Source organism: Saccostrea cucullata, unplaced genomic scaffold, assembly GCF_032062105.1.
Source record: "Saccostrea cucullata isolate Sc308-1 unplaced genomic scaffold, CSIRO_AGI_Scuc_v1 ctg448, whole genome shotgun sequence".
Classification (NCBI taxonomy): domain Eukaryota; kingdom Metazoa; phylum Mollusca; class Bivalvia; order Ostreida; family Ostreidae; genus Saccostrea; species Saccostrea cuccullata.
In genome coordinates this window covers 294,659-313,598 of record NW_026937346.1, presented here as the reverse complement: position 1 = coordinate 313,598, position 18,940 = coordinate 294,659, and the positions used below count along the sequence as shown (strand labels likewise).

The following is an 18,940-nucleotide window of genomic DNA, read 5'->3' as shown; positions in this document are numbered from 1 at the left end:
ATATACCACCATGTTGCATCGTTTAGTCTTTTGGCCACAAAATGTAGATAATACAAAAAGTAGGTAAAAATAGCTACTTTGGGTAGGTGTAAATACCTACGTAGCTATTAATAGCTAAGTAGTGAGAAATCGTCTTTGGACTGGACCTGATCATTATCATGATTATGATACGAGTTGTAACTTTTTACAACAGTTAGCATGGTTAGGGGTGAGACTGAAATCCGTCATTTTTAAAATGATGATTTCGAGTAATAAAATAAATTTTTATTATGACTAAACTCATCATCTTAAAAAAATGAGGAAATATTGTCATAATTTCGAGTGTTTCTAGAATACGGAGTCATATATCAGTATCTCTTTGAAATGTTAGATCCACCAACCAAAAAAAGGACAAAAAACATTGTAAACAAACTTCATTTCTCTAGTACAGTTGACTACAATACTGGTTATGTTGACAGTAGAAATTTCCAAAGCAAAAATAAGAGTGGAAGAGTTATTTGTCAATTTATTTCCATTAGATAGCAAAAAAGACGAAAATGATGATATTCCGTTTTTTTCAAAATGAGGGTATGGGCGTACTAAAAAATCTTGCTTGTTTTACAGGGCGCAATACTTTTTTTATGGCTTTAACTTTTATCGAGACTTTTCTCTACAAATAAGTATTCTCCCAGACGGTGTACTATACTTTAGGGCTAAAAACCATGTAAAAATGCAAGTTTACCTGAATAACTGGGGTATGACAGAAGAAATGGCAAGTAAACATTGTGAATTGAAAGAAAATCCACACATGCCCAAAGGGCATGTGATTTGAGAATTTTCATGTGCCCGCTGGCAAATTTACCAGGTCCCGGGCATTGGGCTCCCAGGTTATTTTGAAGACTGCTTTTGATGACATTAATTAATTAGTTTATGGGTTAATGAATGTGCTGAAAATGAAAAGAATAACTTGTAGCAAACTGATAATTTTTTATGATTATTTCAGATGCCCAAACTTAAGAAAAATAAGAAGAATGCCACTAAAGTCCCCATGGAAATGGTGGATGACAATATCAAAAATGTCATTGGGAAATTGTTTGTTACCTCCTTCACAAGAATTCACCAAATCATCAAGGAAGATGTGGTTAAAATGTTTGAGGACGAATACAAATGGGCAGATGAACTGCTAGAAGAAGTTAAACGAGAGTTTTCAAGGTATTTAGTGTGTTAATGTGTAAAATTTATTATGTAGGGTTATAGGCATAAATAATTCGGTGTCAAGTCAGTCTAAAGCTAGACATATACAGAGAGCATATAGTTAGGAGTTACTCTTGCCTCTTTAATGATTTTGAAGAGCTCTTACATATTGAAAAGCTTTATCTAAATTAATGAATCAGAGAGGAAAAAGTAACTTCAAGGGGTCTCCATTGATTTTAAAAAGCTAAGATTAAAATACATTTAAAAAAGCTTTTTACTTGCTTCAATATATCTATGGAATAAGAGGTCAAGATTTTCAAGTTAAACAATTTTAACTTTATTTTGTTTTGTTCTTAGCCCTGTCAGCAAGATCAAGCTATTGCCAAAGACCCCCTCTGCTAAGCGAAAGAGGGGACGCATAAGGAAGGAAACGGTCATCGAAGAAGAAAAAGAAACTGAGAATCCCACAGAAAGGTTGAAGATTCAAAACATATATATCAGGGCTAGACAAATAGCACTGCCCGACGCCCGGGGCAACCAGTTTTGGTTGGTGGGCAAGTAATTTGATAACAGGTACCTGTCCGCGGACAAGTGATTTTCCAATTAACCAAAAAAAAAAAAACCATGTCCGATATACTCAATTATCTTTTGCGTTATCGCTTTAAAAGTATCATGAATCACAGAAAAGCACTTGTTTTGCACTGCTGTTGACCACTGCATCGCTGCATATGCGTACATTGAATAGTCGGAACTCCTCTAGATTTTACCAATTAACATATCGTTAAAATATGCAGATGTCGTAAAACATGGAGTTACCGATGTCGTCAAAAATATTGTATGGGAATTTAGACATTTATTGTCAAAATATTAAATTCGTACTGTGAATACAGATGCTAGTGGTATTGAATTTGTTGTTGATTGCTGTTCCCTGGCAATCACACAGCCGGGCCGTGGTGTCGATGTTCTGTTCACAGACTCGCGCTTGTGTTGTTTGTAGGTTTGTGATTTTATAGATCTATGGTCTTGGTGTATTGTTTAGGTCTCTCACTCAAGAAATAATTTAATATCAATACTTCAATTCTATGTAATTTAAGAACAAGAAACTTATTGACGCAAGCGTCAAAAATCGGCCGCAAACCAATTAATTGTTCCTTTGATAAAGTAATAAGAAACTGAAATTTGCGTGATCTGTTTTTTTAAATTTTCTTACATTTATCTGTTAAAATATCCTCGTTACATGAAACACTTGTATAAGACATTGCCGATTTTCTTCATGCATAATGCATGTACAGTATATGTATAAACAAAACTGTCCATAGACCTCTGCGTCTCTGCACTTTAATAAAAACGTCTTAGAGGATGTTAACACCTCCCCCCCCCCCCCCAACTCCCTCTAGATAAAATAAATATAACAAATCCTGTTTAAGCTGATTAAAAAGAGAAAGTAAAATTGTTGATATACAACTCGTTCTTTGTTTTAGACTATGCCTACATATAAAGTTGCCGCACTTTTGTCATGTAAGAATTTGTCAATCAGGATTGGATGAAACATTTACCCCCCAATATTTACAAAATTTTGATTATATGATTATTGTGCTTTTAGTAAACATTTAAAAAATCTTTTTTCAATTTTCTATTAATATAAATATATTTATTTAAATTTTTCTAACTCCGCAGAAACGCACGGCCACTTGAAACTTTCATATCAACTAACCGACCGCCTCCTGGCGGCCGTAAAAAGGTGGGACAAGCATATTTTTTGGTAGGACAGGTAGTTTTACGATAGTAACCTGTCCGAGGGCAAGTACTGCAAAATTGTATTTGTCTAACCCTGTATATATATAAATCCTATAGTCAATTTAAAAAAAAAGGACATTACAAACAGTCAAAATTATAATAATGATTGTGAGTCTCGGAGTAATTGTCTAATGATGTCTGGCATGAAAAACCGAATGTTCCTTGGTTGAACTGTATGGAGTATTTGTTCTCCCCCAAAAGCATTCAAAATGTTGTAGAAGGGGTAGTTACATTATTATAATCAGATTTGGATCTTTTTTGCAAATATTTGTACAAACATATCTTAATTGCATGGGGTTTTTCAGGGATTTCCCACTACCCAGTGTAGGGCCGAATATGGGCCCCATTCCCAATTGCAAAACCCCTCCTTTTTCACAAAAATGAACTGCATATGTTAAATTTTTGAATGCAGAAGAACTTGAGAAGTTAACTTGATCATAATTCATGAAATACAAACATTGTCAGGGTTTGGAAATTGTGTAAAACTTTATTATAATGATCAATTCTTTGATTCATAGTTCTATAATACCTATGTAAAACATCAATTTTATTCATCTTAGGCCAAAATAAAATTATAGTTTGTTTGGAATTGCCGCCCGCCTCATTGAAATACCCCCCGCTCAAAAAATTTTATTGGCGAAATATTGCAAATTATATTTTTTTATCGTTCTATCGTCTTGCATCAATTGTTTATTACAAGTTAGTTTGTTCGTCAAAATAGCTTTTTAAAGTCGGGTTTGAGCTCGCATTAATTTAACAACACTGGTCAATAAAACGCTTTCTTCATAATATTTATGATATAGAGATAAGAGGTGGCGATTTGACAAAATAAAAGCCGCCAAAATGTCAGACCAGGTTGGATTAGTGGATAGATAAAACATTCAAGCGGTGAAGAGCAGAACATTTATGCATCTCCATAAAATTAAAAGGTGAATAAAAAATTAAATGGAATGTTACAACAATACCTGGAACGAGCTATTCTATAGATTGCACACTGAACTTGATAGGCTAATGCTACGTTTACACTATGTTCCCGGCAGCCACGGCAGCCCCGTTTGCCCGAAACGTAGTGCGCCTTGAGATTTTGGTTATTTTCCCCTCTATATCCAAGTCTTGACAAGTTCTTTTGCGGTCTTCTACGGAATCCGTGATGGGCCGTAGGAAGAAGTTGCCGTGGAGTGCCGGAGGCTCCACGGGGCAATACGGTTCTGCCACGTATGCCAGCACGTTCCCCCCAGGCCTCTTACGTTCTGATAGGTCCCCTCTCGTTTCTCGCGTTCTTATGAAGTTCTTATACGTTTCTCACGTTCTGTCAAGTCTTTCTACGTATGAAACATGGAAAACCGGGAAACTATGCATCACGTTTGTACCAGAGAAGGTCTCCTAACCAGAAACAATCATTGTATCATGACCCTTCGAAGATAAAACATCATGAATTCCCAAGATGAAGATTTTATTTTCGCGTGTTTGCTGGGTGCATCCCTAAAATCACTTCGTCAAAATGAAGAGAATCAGCAGCAGTTAGAGAGAGGGAAGGCAGGAGTGCAGCAACTTCTCGGTTGTTCAGACTCGAATGAAACTTCTCTGCAGTGCCCGGCTTTTATTTGCTTCCTCTCAGACCGCGTGCGCCGTGTCAGACCGTAGTAGAACGCAACGCACCGGGACCATAAACCGTAACATGCCGGGACGAACCGCGATTGAACGCGAGGAAACGGCTACCATACACCCTAGTTTGCCGTGAGGACCGTGATGAAACGTGGCAGAACGTAATAAAATGGACAACAACCGTAAACTAGCCGTGACAGAACGCAGACTAAACTCAGCAAAACGTCTCAAAACGTGAATGGACCGTGAGATGAATGGAAATATACATTCTCCCTTCCCACTGCGGACTGCCTCTAAGTTCTGTTACGGTCTATTTCGTGCTGTCGCGTTTTTTTGTTGCGTTTATTCCGTTTTACTACGACCTACTAAGTTTCACATCTGCAACGTGGCCGCCGTGGCACATTTTTTGACAGTTTAAAAATCTGGCACGGCATCCACGCCAATCGCGATGAGTTACGTTTGCCCATCCCGTTGCCCCAAGTTTTCTCACGCCCGTCCCGTTTTTTCCACGGGGGCCTGAAACGTGATTGCCGTGGCTGCCGGTAACATAGTGTAAACGTAGCTTAAGTGCGTCATGTTGAAATTAAAAATGATCGTTCTGACAGGTCCCAGTTAAAAAATTACATGGATTAGAAATGTTCTATCCCAAATACTAAAGGAAAATGTTGTGTGTCTGACAGTATAGATGACAAGTATTTGAAACGTAATGTTAAAATTGATTGACACTCAAGAACAGACATGTACATGTACCAAGCACCCCCTTCCGCTTTTCCACAAATCATCCCAACAATTCTTGAGCAGTTAAGAAATTTTGTGTGGTTTGCACCGTTTGTAAGAGTTGTAACAAAGGGCTAAATTTCAAAGAGAAATGCTTTAAAATAGACCTATAAAATTATATATATAGCTGAAAATAAAGAGGTAAAGTTTACTGCTGCATTCTCACGAAGTGTTGGTGATCTGTTTTATACTTTTAAAATTATATAAAGATTTAAAAAAAAAAAAAAGAATTTTGATGCTGAAATTTGACTTTAAATAAATGAGCAGCTCTAAAATCTAAATTGGATTGATATTTGAGTACCGTTCTGTGTAGGGCTATGTATTGTTTTGAAAATCAAACAAAAATTATATTAATAAAATAAAAGAAAAAGGAAAATTAATGAAAATCACCACTGTTTACATTTTTTGTATTATTTAGCTTCAATTTGTAAAAAAAAAAAAAATTCCCTCCCTCCCTCCTGGGTCTGAAAACCCCCAGGCGGCAATTCCAAACAAACATTTTTTTTAAGGATGGCCTTAGTGTGTATTTCTTTAAAAAAAAAAAAACATATAATAAAATTTCCCAATTAGTAATAAAATGTCGTTAAATTCCCAATTCCAAGGGCCTGAGCCCCATTCCCAAAAGTGAGTGGAAAATCCCTGGTTTTTATAGTTTGATAGGATATTTATGGAGAACTGGATAACAAATTGTCTATTTTGTTTTCAGTGTGCCTACTCCTTGTGATACGGATGCTAACATTCTTGCTTACGAGACGCCCCCTCAGCGGACCTACCGTACCAGAGCGGCCTCAAGGACAGCTCAAACCAAGAGAGTTACCCGCAACACAGCAGCAAAGAAGGCCGCCAAAAATTCAGAGAGTGAAGACCTGGCCAATGAAGTACAACCCACGGAAGATAAGAGAACACCAGTCCTTAACTTCAACAGTTCAACTAAATGTGATAATTTAACACCTAATATACTTTTGAAAGGGGGGACTTCTAAACCCCAGACTTCTGAGTCACATGTTTTTAGCCCTCCGGTTGGGAAACCAGGTAAAGGTCATGTGAAGAACAAAGTTCATGCATATGAAGAATACATAGAGCAAAACAGCCCCTCGTCAAGTCGTGGACAAGCCGTGAACCAGAGTCCCGTACCAGAAACACCGGAACAAACGGAATCTGTGTTTAGACCGGAAGAAAGTTGTCAGGAGACACCAGAGGCAGTGACTCTGGGTAAAAGGTTGAGTGTACATAAATCCCTGAGGTCCACGTCTGCCAGTAGAAAAAGTTTACTGAAGAGTAGTAAAATACACATGAACCCCAAACTTCTACATGCAGCTGAAAATAAAGAGGTAAATTTTGGTGTTAGAATAGAAAATATATTTTATGATGTTATAACTTGTGTTTTGATTTCCAATATTGCATAGAAAGATTGTTGATGATAAGGAATAAAATTTTGTTGAGTAGAACAGCAGATTAATCAATGCTTGCTTTTTTGGTTATGTATTCATAATTGCTTGGACATAAAGTCTTTAACATCTTTAAAGAGATAAGGCTTGTTATTAACTTAGACATTTTTTTTAATTATTATTTTGCAGACTCCAGGAAAAAAGAACAAACTTAAGCTGAAGAAGAAAGTCCAAAAAGATCAACAGGTAAAAACAGTCATCATACCGTATATCAGGATTTTTCTGCGTGTATCCAATTTCCGCTTTGTTCGCGACGAGTTCTGAATCACGGAAAATAAACGGGCGTAAATTTAATACAAAGTTTTCTTCTTGTAGTAGAATTATTTCCTAATACTTATATCGTAGAGGGTAAGAATAGCGGGATCAGAGGACAAGCGCAAGATACCGGTAATAGGTAAAAGCCCTTATTGTTTGTTTACTTATTGACAAGCTAGCTATATGGGTCACGTTCCTTGCAAGAGGCTATTAAACTAATTATACCTGAGCTGCTAGTCAGTTTGGAACAGTAAATGACCTATGATTGTTTAAATCTTAAAAAATAATATGTGTGGATTTGAGAGCTAGTACGCAACACAGGTGTGTAATCAGCTGAGCGGGTCTTCCGAAATTGACAAGGTGATGGTCGATCGATCTATTTCTCACCCGTATGAAGTAACTCAAGCTTAATGACTTTACATTTAACATCCAATTCCTTCATAGGCTTAATCAATTGTAAGTAATATAATCACTGGGATGTTGAAATAGTGAAAATTTGATTCGCGTAAATTTAATATACTGATTTAGGTTCTGATTCGCGGAAAAAACATGACGCGGAAAAAACCTGATATACGGTATCATCAAGCCTTTGGCAAGAAATACTACAGGTTCTCGGACTTGCTGTAAAATCACATATTTTCGAGGGGTCATATTTTCGTGGTTTGAGGAAAATACTAGTATATATTGGTTCATGGGGATTTGATTTCGTGGTTGAAGAATTGTTCAGTAGCAATATATGTGAAAAAATTGAATTTCACGGTGAACATAAATTTATGGGACTCTTCATCCCCCCCCCCCCCCTCCCCCCTGGAAATTAGTGATTTCACAGTATGTTCTCCATCAAAGTAAATCAATGTACAAGTATTAATACTATTATCTCTGTTTTTTGTAGGACGAGGAAGAAGGAGAAAGCCAAAGCGAGACAAATATTGTAGATTCTTCAACACATGATAATTCTGATGAAAGAAAAGTAGATTCAGACAAGGAAAATTCAGCAGTGAATTGTGCCGAGTCAGTGCAGACTGCTATGAACATTGGCAATGAACCAGAACATCAAGCAGAGAGTGAATATGAAGAAGAACTGAGAGAAAGTATACAAGTTCAAAAAGATGAACCAATGGAATCAAAGGAGGTTATTCAAGAGCCTGAAGAAAAGGATAGTGATGAACAATTGTCAGGTGAGGAACAAGATGTCTCAATGCATAGCGCTGCAGAGGAGCCTTTATCTACCTCACATCAGTCCGAGAAAGACTCAGAAGAAAAGGGCGGTCAAGAAGAGGATGTTTGTATGGAAGAGAGTGAAAATGTCCCAGCTGTAGACACTAAAGAGAGTGAAAGTACCCAAGACCAAGAACAGGTTGTGGAAAACAGAGAGAGTGAGAGGAAGGTATTGTCCTCGGATGTTATTGTAGGAGATTCTGATGATGATGAGGTGATGTTGTTATCTGAGGATGAGGAATGTAAAACGTCCACAGAGTCCAAACAGAAGACAGATTCCGTCACCCAGGCTGACGACGAAAGTGAGGAAACAGAAGAGGAGAAACAGCCACCTAGGGCCAGCAAGCGCACCAAGCAGAGAAACCAGCCCAAAACTCAGGTCAAATCCGAGTCCGATAGCGAAACAGATGCTCTTCCTCCAAAAAGGACCAGGACAAAAACCAGGAAAGTTTTGGAGAACGAGAGTATGGAGGTGGCCAAGCCAGTCAGACAGAGTACCAGGACCAAGCAGAGGAAGCAGGAGGGAGCCTCCGTGTCGTCTGCTGCGGGTTCAGATACCACCAGCGAGGTGGACTCGGGTCACGGCAGTCTGACCAATGGCTCCAGGACCACCAGGTCCAAGATGAGGAAGGCTAAAGGAAGCTCGGTCACTTCTGATGCAGATGCTCATTTTGCTGTCCCAGAAAATCCTGCTCCCAGGGCAAGGTTGGATTTTCGGAGAATAAAATTCTTGCTCAAGTTTGTTTTGATCGTTTTTTTTCCCCTACGTGCAACCTTAAAACTTCATATTTTTAAAGAGGTTGAAAGTTGATGAGATAAAGCTAAGAAATAATTATCAACACTTGTAGTACACACAATCTGATTTATTACAGAACAACCTCAAGAAAGAGAACTCTGGACACTGATGGAGAAGATGAAATAAACACATCTCTGTCAAAGAAAACCAAGAGGGAAAGTGGGGAGTCCTCTGAGGTATATTATTTCCATTTCAATGCAGGGTACCTGGAATACTATTTCTGAAAAGGGGAGGGGGGTAAAATGTCTCAAGTGCCCTCTCAGCACACTCTTTGCCTTTGAGAAATTATTCAAATAAGAGTATTTTTAAAAATGTAGAGGGGGATCCTACGCATTACTCTTTTTATGATTCTCATTGAAATATTTTTATTTTCGTTTTTTCAGGTGACTTCTGATGCCAAGAGCAGCAGTTACAGGAAAGGTAAATAATCAATTTAGTATTGAAATACAATAAAGTGTTTGTTGAACATAATGTAGGCTGTACAGTCCATATTTGTAACATGTATCAAACAATGCAACTTATAGTTTTTAAAGTCTAAAAGTACATGTCCCAACAAAGAAAAAAATGAGTTTTCATTTCTTTATGTGCTTTATTATTTACATTTTGAAAAATGTATCTCTTTTTTTCAAATATGAATAATTTGATTTTCTATAATTTTAGGTACAGACACACTGACAGATGATGAAAGGTATGAATAATGAAGTACTGGGAAATTATCACTGTTTGTGAGGAACTAAAAAAAAATACCACAGAATCAAAACTTGTTAATGTGCAATGCATAGGGTTCTTCATTGATTTGTATTAATAGACAAATAACATTCTTGTAAATTAGTAAAAATTTGGTTACGATGAACATTGACCTCCCTAAATGTAGTACATTAAACCATTATATACATGTATGTTGTACATTGTAGAAGCAGTCAGAGTGAAGAAGAAACACCTGATTCAGCGCGAGCACAGGCAAAGGTATCTAAATACATGTATACACTAATAGGTCGTTCACATATTAAGGGTCACATCGAAAAATCAGTTTGCAAATGAAGGAACTAATCGTGCTTTTTTCAAGTGTGAAGAGGGGTGGGGGGCTACTTTTTTTTTTCTTAAAGGCAGAGGGATTGTAATTTCAGTTACTTTTTATATTGTTGGTTTGTGAAATGATTTTCTTGTGTTTATTCAGATTGTGAAACCCGTGTCTTTCCTGAACAACTTGAACAATAAGGTGGTGCGACCAGCTGGACTCAATTTCAGTGGAGTGAAGTCCTTCCTGCATCAGAACACTCCACCTAACAAAGTCTCTGTCAAGGTCAGTTCTTGTATATTTTATACAGCAAAAAAAATTTTGACATAACAGTCTGAGAACAACATTAAATTTGAATCCTCACAATAATTTCTGCATTGACATTGATAAAATGCAAATAGTTTTAATTTCAAGAAATTGAGAGTTCAGGGCTCGACATTAACGCTTGTCCGGTACCAGTGAAAAAAAATACGGACAAGTGATTATTGCTAAAGGCACTTGTCCGATTGGACAAGTGCATTTTTATGTAAAGGAGTCTATAAATAATAAAAAGAACGACTGTTGAAAGCTAATAAGAATTTACAGGACGGAAGCTGTACATAAAAACCAGACTTCGATCCCGATATTTATTGCTATATTAATTGAGTTCACATTCGATCGGGATCGAACTTCACTAATTGCAAACTAATGAAAGTCATGGAAGTTACGAGCCAAAGTGTGGATTCTGTTTGATGTTGTCAGGTTTACTTGTGGACATTTACGTTATTGTCAGGACAGAAAGCCCAGACTAAATTTCGTGTTATGTGTTTTAGTATTTATCAATAACATCACGAATCAATCAAGCACATGACGTGTAATGGAATTTATTTTTAGTTTTCAAGTATTAAATCTTGAATGATAAGATAATTGAAAAATTTTCGGACAAGTGAAGTTGAAGTTCGGACAAGTAAATGTCTTGATCACTTGTCCGAATGGACAAGTAGGGAAAAAAAGTTATTGTCGAGCCCTCGAGTTGTAGGTATTATTCCAGATGGGTGTTTCTGTGAAATGTATATTAAATACAAATAGACCACTATAGTCTCGTTTACCCCAGACTCTCGCTCTCGAGACTTTGCCCGAGCGAGAGTCTGGTCTGATTCCTATTTAATTTTTGTAATTTCAAATTGAGGCTTACCGAGAAATCGGTATGGCTTTTCATTGGCTGATACATTCTCTTCGAATGCTAAGATCTGTATTCTTTAAAAAGTCAGATGCTGCGCCTTTACTTTTATCTGGTTTTATAATGAAATACCTCTGTTTGCTTTACAAGGAATAAAAAACGCGCATATCTTTGTTTAAAAAGTAAATTTCACATGTATTTTCATGGGAGTCGCCATCTTGTTAGCCGGTTTAGCGACCTCTACTGGTTACAAAAATTAAATAGGAATCAGACCAGACTCACGCTCGGGCAAAGTCTGGAGAGCGAGAGTCTGGGGTAAACGAGACTAAGACCACTAAAGCATGGTTTAAGAAAAATATTTTAGTTAAACAAAATCAGAATTAAAAAATTTCAATTAAACTGTTTCTATTTTCTGTTTTGACAGGAACAGCAAGAACAAAGAAAGAGAGAGCTAGAGGAGAAGAAAAAGAAAGAAGCCGAGAGGTTACAAAAGAGAGAACTGGAAAAGAAGAAAAAGATAGAGGAGCTCCGAAAGTAAGTTTTGTTTCCTGCAGAAAAGTATAGGCAAGACTGTTAATAATTTTACATTTCTAAAATATTTATGCTTCTTCATGCTATACAAATCTTATTTTCTAAAACCTACTAGGTGCAAGATTTTACATGAGATAATTTTTCTTTGAAATTTAAAAAAAATGTATTACAAAGTTAAAATTTTAATTGTTGAAATAAACTGCACAGTCTAGAAACAGACAACATTTTGCATCAACACCCCTTTATATATTTGTGCGAAGAAAATGCTTTTCATAGAAAAATGTTCTTGCACCCTAAAAATGTAAATCAAAGGCAAAGAAAATCTTTGCTTTTATAAACTAATATTGTGAAACTGATTTTGTAGAAAAAGGGAGGAAAGGATGAGAAGAGTTAACGAGAGGAGAGAGCAGGCCAATCGTGAGGAGATGGAGTCTAAAAATAGAATAATGAAGACCCTGGAGGAGAAGAGTAAGCAGGCGGACGATCTGAAAGAGGAGAAGATGAAGGAGGAGCAGGAGAGACAGAAACTCAGGTAGGTCCTCACAGAGATGGGGAGAAAAATCTAAAGTAGCCCCCCCCCCCCCAATAACATGGGAGAGATGTGTGGTTTGTCTTCCCAAACGTGACAGAGATATGTGTAAATACAGGACCCATGGAGGTACTAGTTCATGTATATCTTCTTCATGAGAGAATCGCTGATACATGTAGTTTGGGTATAGAATAGGAGAATATGATCTGTCTTAGAGGGGAGTCATTTTTCCTTTGGTTGTTGTAAATAATGTTCGTTCATATCAATAGCAATGAGACAGCTTGCTAAATTTTACTTCACTGGATTTCAATTGATTGATGATGTTTGAATATCAACCAGTTTTGATGTTAAAAGAGTTATTCGTGATTTTTAAAACAAAGACAACCACATTCAACCCTTTGTTTGCTTCATGGATGCATTTAAATATGTTGAGTTGTATCAGTTATGAACAAAGATTAAATGGACAATTAACTTTCAGGTTGAAAAAGCAGGAAGAGGCAGAAGAGAGACGGAGACAAGAAGAGGAAGAGAGAGCCAGAAAACTCAAAGAACAGGTGGGTGGAAAAATTTTGAATATTTTATACTAATGCACATCAGAAAAATTTTCTTTCATTCAGTGTTGATAAACCTGGATATAGTGATGGCTGAAGAGAGAAAATGTGATATTTGTATACCTAAAATTTTTATGACCCCTTTTGAAGAAAGGAGGTCATATTTCTTTGCTGCTGTCTGTCAGTTGGTCCACTTAGTTTTTGTTCATTTTCTTTACAATCTTTGCACATACTTGAATGAAATTTAGTATACAAATATATCAAATTAACATCTAGGTCAAGTTTGTGTGAGTACACACACAATAATTTCATCCAATATTATGTATATTTCAGGAGGAGATGGAACAGAGAAATATCGAGTTCATGCAGAGGAAGAAGGAGCACGAGGAGCAGGAGAGGATGCGGAGGAAGGCTGAGGAGCGCAGGAAGTTTGAGGAGAGGATGGCGGAGTTTGAGCGGGAGAGGATCGCCGAGCATGAGAGGCTGAAGAAGATCGAGGAAGAGAAAATCAGGGAAAGGCAGAAACTCAGGGAGGAAAGGTACACAGATTAATAATACAGCCAAACTTTGTTATCTTTCATTCAATGGGATTGAGATCGAAACTTCCAAATACTGTAGACATACTTTTTTTCACAGGGTCATAATTCTGCGAAATCTCAATTTCTGTTAAATCCCTGGGTAGAAAATTACGCAGATTTCTTAGACTGTCACAAAATGAAGGCCTCATATTTATATTAAGTATGCTTGGACAAATTTCCCCGGAAAATTTGTAAAAGCGTACATAGCGTAAATTAATACCACGCGGAAAAAAGTACTTCTACAGTAAGAGTACAAGGTTCAAGGTTAAAGTACAGAAAGAAAATAGTGGATGGGACTTTCAAATCACTTTGACATCTTCACTGTATTCCAGATATCAGAGTTTATAGAGATACTGAAGTTACACTGTATTAATTATCTTTAAAATGTTGTCCCCCATGCTTTTTCTTAATGTTTATGTAAGGCTCTAAAAGGGAGTAGGGGTGGGAAAGAGTTTTTGTTATTGAAGGGGGATAGTTAACATTTAAAAATTCTTTGTTTATATTTATAATGTAATTTTTGCTCTGTTTGAAACTTTTGATTATCATTTATTTAAGATTACATGTTGAGATGAATATTTTAGAAAATTATATAACTGTAATTTTAGAGAGAGGCAGCTGGCAAAGGAAAGAGCTGAGAGGGAGCGGATTGATACAGAAAAGAGAAAACAAAAAGAGTTGGAGCTCAAACAGAAAATGGAAAAAATCAAAGAAATGGTAAATATAGAGTTGCTCTAATTTTAAGACTGAAGTTAAATGTATAACTTGTAGTAGGTACAAGCGAATTTTAGTTGAAATGTTTTCATGGAATTTCAGTTATTTCCAATCTCCCGACTCACGGTAAAATTGGGTCTGTAGGTTTAGTGGGAAAAATTTTTTTTTTCCAAGAAAATTTCAACATATTTGATGGGATATTAAAGAGGAATGAAAAGAAAGAAAATGCTGTGTCATGGAATGTAGGAAAACAATGTTTCAAGTTGGGCCATTTTGTAATCAGTCGGTTGGGAGAGGGCAATCGAACAACTTTTTATGCCCCCCTTCGAAGAAGGGAGGGCATATTGCTTTGCTGCTGTCTGTCGGTCGGTCTGTCGGTCCATTTAGTTTCCGTTCATTTTCTTCATAACCGTTGCACATACTGAAATGAAATTTGGTATACAGGTATATCAGATGAAAATCTAGGTCAAGTTCTGTTTTGGGTACGATCACACCATAATTGACAGAGTTATGCCCCTTGGACTTAGAAAAAATCCAATTATTTGCAGTTTCCGTTCATTTTCTTTGGAGAGGTTGCACATATTGAAATGGAATTTAGTATACAGATTAGTTAGATGAATATCTAGGTCAAGTTCTGTTTTGGGTACGATCGCACCATAATTGACAGAGTTATGCCCCTTGGACTTAGAAAAATTCGATATTTTTGCAGTTTCCGTTCATTTCCTTTTGAGAGGTTGCATATATTGAAATGGAATTTAGTATACAGATTAGTCAGATGAATATCTAGGTCAAGTTCTGTTTTGGGTACGATCGCACCATAATTGACAGAGTTATGCCCCTTGGACTTAGAAAAACTCCATATTTTTGCAGTTTCCATTCATTCCTTTTGAGAGGTTGCACATATTGAAATGGAATTTAGTATACAGATTAGTCAGATAAATATCTAAGTTAAGTTCTGTTTTGGGTATGATCGCACCGTAATTGACAGTTATGCCCCTTGGACTTAGAAAAATTCCTATTATTTGCAGTTTCCGTTCATTTTCTTTTGAGAAGTTATACAAATTGAAATGGAATTTAGTATTCAAATTAATCAGACGAATATCTAGGTCAAGTTATGTTTTGGGTATAATTACACCATTTTTGACAGAGTTATGCCCTTTTGGACTTAGAAAAATTCCAATTTGTGGGGAAGGGGGGGGGTGCATAAGTGTTTTACAAACATCTCTTGTTAAAGATGGCTTTTCTTGTACATGTTATAAGATAAATGCTTTCTTTATTATTACTCCACACTGATTCTCTATTTTGTTCTTCCCTCTTCTTCATAGGAGAAGAAGCGATTAATGGAAGAAGAGAAGCGAAGACAAGAGCTGAAGGAGAGGGAGAAGGCCATCAACGCCATCGTAAATAAACACAACATGGCGGCCCAGAGTGTTCCCGCTACCAGCGTTGTCTCCGGAATGCCCAAACCCAATCTGAACTCCACGCTGACCGTCGAACAGCCAATCAACAGCCAGGAGAAAATTCCAAACCCGGACTCGTAAGAAATTCTCTTCTTCCATATTTTAACATAAAAGAATGAGAAAATTACACCATAAGTACAGGTTGAAGCTTATGTTGGAGGAACTTACTTTATTTTTAGATGATGCATTATAAAATGAAGTTGTTAGAAAAATTTCAGTCAAAAATTAGATTCAGGGTGGATAGATTTCGAAAAAATTTTATTTTGCAGGTATGAGATGACGCCGGCCAAGAAATTTCTGCCCCAGAAGGTCTCCTTGGAGAGCTATGACATTTCTGATCTCCGATCTGACGATTCCACTGATGAAGACGACGCTCCCAGGAAAAGGGTGCCAAACTGGGCCCTAGGTAATTCTAATATGATATCTTCAAAGCTCATGTATAAAAAGATTTTCTTTTATGAACCCTATGTAACTGAATTGCCACTCCTATTGTACTCAAGGCATCTGTTTTACTCAAGTTCTTTTAAAAATAAATGAATATGAGAATTTTTTTTTTTTTTGCAGAGGACATGCATTTTGATCTTATTAATCTCTGAACATGAAATAAAATTTACATTAATTATGCGTCCCTTATGGAAAGGAAGGATAAATATGCAATGCTTAATGTCAAAAACTCTGTGAGAGAGAGATGGAGTACTTAGTATTAGCAATAGAATGTTCAGTTAAAGAGTGCTAGCATCAAACAATTCTGCTTCATTATAAATGTAATTTGTCATGTTCGTTAACTATTCACTATATTTTTAAAAAGCCACAGGGAATGAAAATTACTTTGCTATAAGTATCAGTTCACTATAAGTGTATACATGTATGTTTCTACTGTAAAGTAACTGCTCTTGATACCTAATTATTTTCTTTTTCTAGGGGCTTCACTGAAGGCAGCTTTGATTCAGCAACATTACCATCCCCCCGACCTGAATCTCCTCTTCACAGAAATTGTGCCCCCAGATCTCAACGAATTGTTTGTCAAGAAAAAGGCTAGGTTTAACAAGAGAACAAGTTCTGCCATCTGGACATCACCTATACTGAAACCTGGCATGAATCATCATTGATATTGTCATTTTGTTTTTTACAATGACATTTCAGTCAAGAACAATGCACCAGTGCTTGCATTCCTGAAATGCAGATCCATGTACGTTGATGAAGTTTGTCATTTTCTGTGACATTTTGTGCCAATGAGCAATTATTATTTTTTTTTTTTTATTTATCAGTTTTGGAAGACGACAGAATTTAATGCATGAATGTGTGTAAACACGGTAGAGCATGTTTTTTATTTCCCCTTGATATATGTGTAAGTGTACATGGTATTTAGCGGGATTCTGTTGATGTACACAAGTTATGATATTGCAGAAGGGAGTGTGATTTTATTTTTTCTTGAGAGAGTTTGTATGTAGTTGTGGTTTTAATCAAGTTTTCTACTTAATTTGTCTTTTCAGGTCTAAGTATAAAATTCATTTTACATATTGTACATATGACAGTCATTGAGAAGAATAGGCACAAAAATGTGCATATTTAGTCATTTGAAGGTTTAACCATAAACTGTTTTTTTTTTTTTAGATCATTTACCCGAAAACAATAAGTTGAAAATTAATTCTTTAATTTTTTTTCCTAGCTTTCTTTCATATTCTTTCAATCCTTACTCTCTCTTTCTCTCTCTCTCAAAGCTGATCAAAATTGGAGAAACAAACCACTAAATAATAACTGTATAATAAAATTTCAGGTCTAATTCCATGAAAGCATTCATTTCAAAAGAATTACTTGTAGATATTTCCATATATGCATGTAAGTGATTTAGGCGAATTTTTTTTCTTTTTCATTGTATCTCATTTTATGTTTTTGTTTCATTTGACAGGAAATATTTGCAAAAATTAAAAATGTAATCCATGTATTAAACTGACTTGTGCCGCATGAAGGAAATGCATGTTTACAAATGAAGTAAATATTTAATGATGACATAGTATCAATTTGTTTGTACCATGAACATTTCTATTAAATAAGAAAATAATTTTTGTATCATTTGTTTTTAACCTGATTGAGGCAAAATTTGGTATACTTGGAGTATCAACAATATTCATACCCAACTGGATGCATTAACAATACTATTGATTAGTTGCAACATGTTTTCAAGTACCAGTAAAAAAATTGACCAAAATTACACATGCTCGTGTGTTTATAATATTTTTCTACTTGGTTGTAGTAGACTTAAATGGAAATTTGAAATAAAATTTGTGCATTTATCACGCAAATATTTTTTGTGTGTAATTGCTACCACAAATCCATGGGAAAATGTTAGGCTATCAAGATTTAATTGAGAATTTAAAGTTTAATACTTGCATCTTTTCTTTAAAAAAAAAAAAGAAATATAGCATTTGCCTTTGGTTAAGAATCTGCACTTTGACTCCATTATGGAAGTGAGCATACTTGATGTGAGGTGATATCACTGTGACAGTGTTTAACTGAGTATGTTAAATATTTATCTTCCAATTGATATTGTATCTTGGAAATTTGGAGAGTTTAACACAAAAAAAAATATTTGAGGGTATCCAGAAATATACTGTGAAATCACAAATTTTCATGGGGGGTTAATTTTCGTTGTTTTAGAGGTATGACGAGACCCACAATTCATGTCCACCACGAAATGTAATACACTGTATGTTACATACATAAGTACTAATTAATTCTTGATCCATGAAATCAAATCCCCACGAACCAAGAGATTTTTCTCAAACCACGAAAATTTGACCCCACAAAAATATGTTATTTTACAGTATGCTCATCTCAGTGGTAGCTCTATCAAAATGTTCCGAAGGTTCGTGAGCTTTTCTGATCACATTTTGTCGGTCTGTCTTTAAACTTTTCACATTTTCAACTTTTGAAGAACCATTGGGCCAATTTCGAACAAATTTGCCACAAAGTATCCTTTGTTAAAGTATCTGCAGAACTGTAGCTCTCCAAAAAATATATTGAACCATTGGGCCAATTTCAAACAAACTTGCCACAAAGTATCCTTTGTTAAAGTAGCTGCAGAACTGTAGCTCTCCGAAAAATATATTGATAGACCGGAGAGCTACAGTGCCACCCATTGAAAAAACTGTATATTTATTGCGCACAAAAAGGGCGCTTGTGTATGGATTAATTCTTCCAAATTCTTACCTCAGTTGAGAAAAATTTAGTTTTCAAAAAATTCCATACTCTTCTATCAAGTACTTTCGTTTGTTGACATCTACACGAAGCGCGTTGGGCCGAACTATCTTACAAACCAAAATGACAGTATAAA

At 36.0% G+C, this 18,940-nt stretch overlaps 1 protein-coding gene across 1 annotated transcript; it reads left to right on the top strand.

Moving 5' to 3' along the window:
- Nucleotides 1-982: 982 nt before the first annotated feature.
- Nucleotides 983-17,488, top strand: LOC134247970 (inner centromere protein-like). The gene is made up of 18 exons (XM_062730366.1): nt 983-1,191; nt 1,531-1,647; nt 6,059-6,683; nt 6,930-6,986; nt 7,948-8,978; nt 9,146-9,245; nt 9,453-9,489; nt 9,730-9,757; nt 9,984-10,035; nt 10,247-10,372; nt 11,671-11,780; nt 12,142-12,309; nt 12,785-12,860; nt 13,191-13,396; nt 14,041-14,149; nt 15,472-15,683; nt 15,876-16,012; nt 16,528-17,488. The coding sequence occupies exons 1-18, from the start codon at nt 983-985 to the stop codon at nt 16,713-16,715; spliced, it is 3,588 nt and encodes a 1,195-aa protein (XP_062586350.1). The 3' UTR covers nt 16,716-17,488.
- The last annotated feature ends 1,452 nt before the right edge of the window (nt 17,489-18,940 follow it).